This window comes from Petaurus breviceps, unplaced genomic scaffold (assembly GCF_028583685.1).
Source record: "Petaurus breviceps papuanus isolate PSGF00001 unplaced genomic scaffold, PetGlider_PUasm1.0 108, whole genome shotgun sequence".
Lineage (NCBI taxonomy): Eukaryota > Metazoa > Chordata > Mammalia > Diprotodontia > Petauridae > Petaurus > Petaurus breviceps.
The window spans coordinates 277,889-285,812 of NW_027185593.1; the positions used below are offsets into that span (position 1 = coordinate 277,889).

At 55.1% G+C, this 7,924-nt stretch overlaps 1 protein-coding gene across 1 annotated transcript; it reads right to left on the reverse strand.

The window, feature by feature from the left end:
* Positions 1-4,023: 4,023 nt before the first annotated feature.
* JUND (JunD proto-oncogene, AP-1 transcription factor subunit) lies at positions 4,024-7,058 on the reverse strand. The gene has a single exon (XM_069065116.1). The coding sequence runs from the start codon at positions 6,268-6,270 to the stop codon at positions 5,062-5,064; it is 1,209 nt and encodes a 402-aa protein (XP_068921217.1). The 5' UTR covers positions 6,271-7,058; the 3' UTR covers positions 4,024-5,061.
* Positions 7,059-7,924: the final 866 nt, after the last annotated feature.

Sequence of the window (7,924 nt, forward strand, 5' to 3'; positions counted from 1 at the left end):
GTTCTGTGAAGTTTGAATTCAGTCAAAAGGCCACACTTGAGGACCTAGAGGGCCACATATGGCCTTGAGGCCACAGGTTCCCCACTCCTGGGATGGACTCTAAGGTTTATCCTAGAAACTCTGGAGCTGGGATTTCCTTTCTCCCTTACTTCCTAGGTCATTTCTCTTTTCTACGCCTCCTCATGCCTCCTTCCCTCTGCCAGTAGGGGGAGCTCCAACGTTAATTCATGAGATGGTGCTAACTTGATGGAGGTGGAAATCTGTGAGATGGGCAAGTCACCTCACCTCTGAGCCTCAGTTTCCTGACCTGCAAAATGGGGATAATAATCCTCAAACTATTTATCTCACAATGTTAGGAGTACCTTCTTTCTCAGCTCAGTTCCTCACTCATCAGACTTTGCTACCTTCTAGCCAAGAGCCCTCTCTCACCCTGGGGATACTTCTGCTCCTGTGTACTCTTCCAATGACGGGGACACTCCTGCCTAGGACCACCAGCAAGCTGTTTGGCCACTGCCTTCAGCACCACCACCCCCATGATGGGGAGAGTCATGGAGACAGAGAGGGGATTGGGTTTGTATTACCAGCCCGGGGTTAGGCAATGCCCATGGGACATTGTCTCCTGGCTGGAGTCCAAGGTTCAGCCATTGATCCACTGTGAGACCTTGAGTAAATCACTGTCTCTATCTGGGCCTTGGTTTTCTCCCCTCTTAAATGAGTGACTTGGTCCTCTAAGGTCCTTTCTAGTAAACAACACCCCATAAACCATCTAGTGCTTTACAAACTCTACTGAATTCTTGCAGGATCATAGATTTATAGCTGGAAGGAACTGTAGAGACTGAGCCGAACTCCCTCATTTTACAGATGAGGAAACTAAGGCTGAGGGAGTTAAATGAAATGCCCAGTGTCACAGTTAGTTAATGTCCATAATGGGATTGAAATGCACATCTTCTATCCACCATCCCAACCAGCAGCCTTGGCACCAGTAACTGACATCTTGGGATGAATTTGTAACCTGATCTGAATGTGGGAAAAGAGAGGTACGTTTGGAGTCAGCTTGAACCAGCTGAAACCATTGTTACATTTTTAGTGTTAGTATTTATACATTTAAATGAGAAAGGGCTATATATAAATCAAGATTTGATTTATTCTTTTGTTGATTGTCTAGACATAAGAAAGTGATCGGGAAAATGTGAATGATGCAAATTAAGCTTAAGAGTGTCCAGGCATACATCTCCTACATCTCTTCCCCCCCACCCCAAGTCAGCACATCACTGGAAAATCCCCAGATGACATTGCAGGACTTAGCCAGTGGAGAAGGGACTTAGGGATAAGGAATGGGGGGGGGGGCTTTCCTATAACCTTTAAATCATCCAGTCAAGGATGATAATGAAGAAAGAATCATAACTTACATTATTTTCATACTCAGAGTCATTCAAGGTTTACAAAACATTTCCCATGCATTATCTTCATTGGACCCTCACAACAAACCTACGAGGTAGATGTTATTATTATGCTCATTTTGCAGATGAGGAAGCTGAGGCAGACTTAAGTAATTTATCCAGGCTCATATAGCTAGTAAATTTCTAGGGTCAGAATAGACTGGCTCTTCTTTTTGACCCCAAGTCCCAGTTTTCTGTCTACTACCATGTTTCCTTCCCAGGATCTGTCTTCAGTGTCCCCTATGACAGCTTCAATGCTCCAGCTGGCATCTACCCAGCTCAATCTCTTCCTAACAGAATGGACTAATCAGACTAAAGAGACTGAGGCAGTCTCTCATAGTATAAAAGATACAGGAATAAGAGTCAGCAGAACTGGGTTCGAGTCTTGGCTCCACTACTGTGAAACTCTCCCAGCTCCTCGCTATGTAACCCAAGGTAGTATCCTTCCAAATGGGACATTCTTTCGACAGTATGACTCGGTTCTATACTCAAACTCATTTCTGTCTTTGTATTACCAGAGCCAGGCACATAGTAGGGGCTTGATAAATGTTTGCTGACTGACTGAAATGGCATAGAAGAGAGTTCTGGACTCAGTCAGAAACACTTGAATTCCCAGTCTGCCTCTGACATTTATCATAGGACATTGGGCGATTCACTTTAACCTCTCTCTATCTTCCAGTCCCTCATCCGAAAATTGAAATTAATAATGGCACCTATTTCACAGGTTGGAGATGATCAAATGAGGTAACATCAAGGGTATTTCAGATCTTAAAAAGATATATCAATGTTAGCCAGTGTTACTGTCATTCTAGACTATAAGGTAAACTAGGACAGGGATCAGATAGTACCCATTTTTAAATAGCCTTCAGTGTGTTCCAGCACACAATAGATGTGAGCATTCGATGTTTGCTGAATGAATAAACTCATGAGTACTTCCGAACGGCCACTTAATACTTTTAGGGAGTTAGAATTAGTATTAACCAAGCCAGTCACTCCCTAGGGATCTGGGCCCCTGGATAGCATCAATGAAGACTAGAAAGTTAGCAGTCCTGGCTTCTATTTTTGACTCCCACACTTAGTAGCTGTGTGACCATGGGCAGGTCTACTCAACCTCTCTGAAACATTTCCCTAATAAGATGAGGCTAATATTTTCACTGTCTATCCATCTCTCCTGACAAATGCACATGTCATAGGAGTGCCTCGAACACCTTTGCCCTGATGACCCTCCCAGGCTGTAAATCGTTTTCCCTTTCTTCCTCTTGGAAGCTCTGATTTTTTTGCCAAGGGCCATCTTCTCTGTGAAGTCTTTCAACTTTGAGTGCTCTCTGACCCCAAAGCTACCTTGCATTCACTTTGTAAATATCCCACATGATCTTTATATGTATGCACACATATACACATATGTTGTATATCTGTTATATGTGCAGCATTTATATAGTGCTTCTTATGTGCCTAGCACTGTGTAAGTGAAAGCAACCTCACAATTTGATTGCACTGGTGTCCACAGAAGATTAACAAGCTTAGAAGAACATCTCTAGAACCCAGGGGAAAATTTCCTTTGTGCATAATGAAGTGTGGATGGATCCAATCTGGAGGCCCTGCCTATGCTGATGAGAAAAAGGATCATCTGTACTTCCTAACTTACAGGGCTGGTATGAAGGAAGCCTTCGTTTATTCACAAAGTTGTTAGGCTGTCAGCTCTGTGAACTTGGACAGATCCCTTTCTCTGGTCCTCAGTTTCCCCACACTTAAATGAGAGGTCTTAGCTAGACTATCTCTTAAGATTTCTTCCAGCTCTAAATCCTTTGCTCTTTCCAAAGCTGTGAGGTCCTCTCACTTGAAGCCCAAGTGAGCTTACACATGTAAGCTATTATCATCTTGGGGCAGCTTGCTGGGGGTTGGGGGGTAGGTGGAGAAAATCTCTAGTAGGTGACAGCATAGCACAATTTGATGGTCAAGTAACAGTCACCATAGCTATGCGTTGGTGGAATTTCGCTTCCTTTCTAAAACCTCTGTTCAGGAACACGAGTCTGAAGCCTTTGAGAAAGGAAGAAATCCGACTCTGCAGCCCACCCCCAACCCTGAGTTACAGGGCCCCCCTAGGAAACCCACACTCCAGGAGGGCTGGGCGTCCAGGCCCCAAGTTTCCGGGTTCTATAATTTCGTGCAAGGATCTGCCAATCAGAAAGCTGACTGCCAGGGGCCCCGCAGGCCGGCCGGCATGCCTGGGCCTCTGTTCCCCACCCCACCCCCCACCATAGGGGCTAGGGGTGGGGGTGGTCCACTAAGAGCTGCAGCCCCCAGCACTTTACGTCAGTGGGGTGTACTTTCCCCGCCCTGCCTGCAGCCAGATGTCCCAGCTCCAGTAGAGTTGGTTCTCCCTCCCGGGGCCCTCTGAACAAATCCTGAACTCTTAAGAATCCCAGGGCTACAACTTGCCGGGGAGAACAACAGCTGGTCCAGTCTGACCCCTCAGAGTGGGGAGAAGGGTAGGGGCAGTGGCCCCCGGACCAGAGGGGAGGGGAGACGGTGGGGAGGGGCTCCAGGCCCCTCCCCCAAGAGAAGAAGCAGGCGGAGCCTGAGCTCGTGGTAACAATACTTTACTGAACAGAAGGTCAGAGTACAGTATTACATACTGGAATGTGGAGTAATAGCAAAAGGGGGGAGGGGGATGGATGGGGGTGGAGGTTTTTTCTTAAAAAAAAAAAAACCAACCCACCCACCACGTTGTTCCCAGTATAAACATAAATAGGGCAATTCGAACACTTCAAACAAAAAAAATAGCTTGAAATTCTGTAAGTGTCACATTTACACTTTGTACAAAGGGGGCGGGAGACTCGAGTTTGTGCAAACCGGACACACGATAGGGGTGAAGGAGAGGGGGCGTAGAAAAAGGGACGGACGGACGAACTAGACGGTAGCGGCCCAAGCAACTCACAGGGCTTGTAAACAGGGGGCGGGGAGCCCCCCAGCAGCGAGAGCCCGGGACAGGGGGTCGGTCTTCAGCGCTCAGGCCTCCCGGGCTGGGAGCTTGTCTAGTCCTGGTGCACGCCACGGCCCTTCTCAGCTAGAGCCCCCAACCCTAAGTCCACGCTCCCTAAGTTTGCCCCCTTCCATTCCGTTTCCTTGCAAGGCCCAGTAGCGCTGTCCCGAGTCCACTGCAGTCCGCCCGGAGGCCACTCTGGATCCGGCTAGAGGAGAGCTGAAGCGCTGGTGGTCGGAGCAGCTGGGGCCCGGAGCTGCGTGCGCGCGGGCTGCTAGAAGAGTGGGGCCTCCAGTAAGGCGTGAGCCCTAAGGATTACTTCTTGCCCCGAGCCAGGCGCCCGGGGTCAGTCGAAGGGTCCTGGCCCCAGGAGGTGAGAGCATGGTCAAGAAAGAGGGGTCGAACGGGCCAGGCATGCGCCCTAAGGAGCAGTCCCCAGAGAAAAGCCGACGGAGCTCTGTCCAAGAGTCTGGGTCCCGGCCCCCTAGGGTTAGGGGGAAAAGAAGCAGCCGAGCATGCGCCCTGAGGGAGAAGCAGTCCCGAGCCGGGCTCTCCAACTCCATCAGTCAATGAGTGGGTGGCCCTGGGACCCCCGTCCCAGGCCCTGGGCCTAGGGGAAGCTTAGGCTCTCGGTCCCCCTCAGTACGCGGGCACCTGGTGCTGGGGCAGGAGCTGGCAGCCGCTGTTGACGTGACTGAGCACCTTCTGCTTGAGCTGCGCCACCTGTTCACGGAGAAGGTTGGCTGTGGACGCCAGCTCCGTGTTCTGACTCTTGAGGCTCTTCACCTTCTCCTCGAGCCGCGAGATCCGCTCCAGCTTCCGCTTGCGGCACTTGGAGGCTGCGATGCGGTTCCGCAGCCGCTTGCGCTCTGCCTTGATGCGTTCCTGGGTGTCCATGTCGATGGGTGACAGCGGCGGGCTCTCGCCGAAGCTGGGCACATCGGGCACGATTTGCGGCTCGTCCTTGAGCGCCTGCAGCCGGGGGTGCGGCTGGGGAGGGCCGGGGCCGGGCCCGGGTCCCAGGCCGGCAGGGGGTGGCGGGTAAGGCACAGTCTCCGTGCTGTAGTTGACCGTGGTGCCGCCCAGCGCGCTCGCGGAACCCGTGTAGCTGCTCAGGTTGGCGTAGACGGGCGGTTCGGGCTGCGCCAGGGACGCGGCGGCCGCGGGCCCCGCGCTCAGCTCCACTCCCGCCCCGGCTGGCGTGGGCGCACAGCCGCCCGCTGCCCCCGTCGGCCCTCCGGCCCCGGCCGGCCCCGCGCCGCCCCCGCCGCCGCCGCCGCCGCCAGCGCCGCTCAGCTGGTTCTGTTTGTGCAGGTCCTCCAGGGCCTTGACGAAGCCCTCGGCGAACTCCTGCTCCTCGCTGGCCGCCACCTTGGGGTACAGGAACTGGCTGCTGGTCGGGGTCGTGGTCACCAGCCCGTTGGACTGGATGATCAGGCGCTCCAGCTCCGGGGACGCCAGCTTCAGCAGACCCAGGTCCGGAGACGTGAGCAGCCCCTCCGTGGCCGCCGAGGCTCCGGCCCCGCCGCCCGCTCCGCCACCCGCTCCGCCGCTGCCGCCGCCGCCGCCGCCGTCCCCGCGCAGGTGGTGGGCGCCGTGGGGCGGCGGCGGCGGGGCGGCCTTCAGGGTGGCCACCACCTGATCGCTGAGGTTCAGGGTGAGGCCGTCCTTCTTCATCATGCTGCCGCCGCCGCCGCCGGCGAAGGGAGACGCGGCTGGGGGGAAGAGGCGGCCGGAGGAGGCGAAGCCGCCGCCGCCGCCGCCGCCGCCGCCGCCGCCGCTAGTGCTGGTGCTGCTGCCGCCGCTCAAGCTGCTTAACACATCATCATGGTAGAAGGGTGTTTCCATTCTCCACCTCCTCCCCCGCAGCGGCCCCGGGGAGGAGGGAGAGAAGGGGGGGAAGAGGCGGGCCGGGAGGGGAGGAGGAGCTGCCCCGGGGGGGAGGGACGGGGGCGGAGGAAGCAAGGGAGGAGGGAGCGGGCGGACGAGGGGGGCAGGCAGCTGCTTCCCCCCCGAGGGGGAGGGGGACTGGAGGAGGAATCACTCGGGCAGCTCCCCCACCCCGGGACACGCTCCCTCGGAGCGGTTGCGGTCTAGTCGCAGCAACCCCTCCTCGAAATTGGACTGGCTGCTCGGTAGGGGTAGCTGCGGACGACCCTCCCCACGGTACGGACGCGCGCGCGCGCGTGGGCCTTATCTTTATCCCTGTCCCCGCCTACGCCTACCCCCCCACCTTCTCGGGTGCCTGGGTTCGGGAGGCCGTTGCCCGCGCAGCCCCCAGCTCCAGCATCTTATACCCTCGGCCAGCTACGATGAGCTCACTTCGCCCGCTCCCCATTGGATGCAGATGACGTCTCCCCCAGGCCCCCCCTCATTTACATAGGGGACAGGGAAGATGGCCACCCCCACCCCCCTCGCGGCCTCCCTCTCCAACCTCTCCGACCCACCCCCCCATCCTCCCCCAAGCTCTGGTTGTCCCGGAGACGCTCAGTAAACTGCACAACAGCGCGCGGCCTTGTGGGTTGATGTCATGGGGGCGGGGCCCCCCGGGGAGGGAGGGAAGAAAAGAAGGGGGTACGGTCACGTGGTATTTTCTGGAGCGGAGCTGGCCTCGGCCCCAGAGCACGTCAGGCCCTATTTATAGGCACAAAGGGAGTTGCTCGGAGCTGGACCCCAGAGCCCCTCCTTGGGCTGAGTCTGGGACCGCCCCCACCACCACCCACAGAACGTCACCCTTGGGGCACCCCACCCGCAGTGGCGTGATGTCCCCTGGCAGCTCCCAAGTCTATCCTGGGCCAGCCACGTCTGGGCTCTCTCCCCCCCACACGCACACATAATATACACACCTTCCTAGGCTCCCATCCAGCCTTCCCCGAGGCTGAGCCCCTTGTTGGCCCCAGCACCCGGAGAATTACACCCCCTCCCCATTATCTCTGGGGCAGGAAATTGTGGGGTGGTACCAACAGGGCCTCTATCCCTCATGCCTTAGCTTAGAAGTTCTTAACCTGGGGTCCAGACCCTAAAAGGGTCCTTGAGCTTCGAACGGATTAGATTTTTATTTTCATTAATCTCTGACTGAAATTTAGCATTTCCTTCCATTAAGAAAATGGGTGACAAACATTATTCAGATAAGGGGTCTACAGAACAAACTATCAAAGGGGCTTATCCCTGGTCTATCTGGCCAGGCACCCCCTTCAGAGTCCAGAGATAGGGAGCTATTAGGACTGCCCCTAAACTCTCTGGGCTGACAGCTTGAAAGCAGAACTTCGTGGCAGCTGGCTATTATTATGCTGTTCTTATCATCATTATTGTGGTTGCTGCCAGTGGGAGTCGAGAGGAGCCACCCCACACCCGGAGGGGAAAAGGAGGGAGGTGGTTGGGGTACTGGGAGAGTGTCTTTAACCCTTGTCCCAGGGGGCCTCCTCCCCTTAGCTTATACTAGACTGGGGAACTGAAACCATAGAAACTAGCCCTGTGGGAGGTACGGAGAAAGCCATGCTCA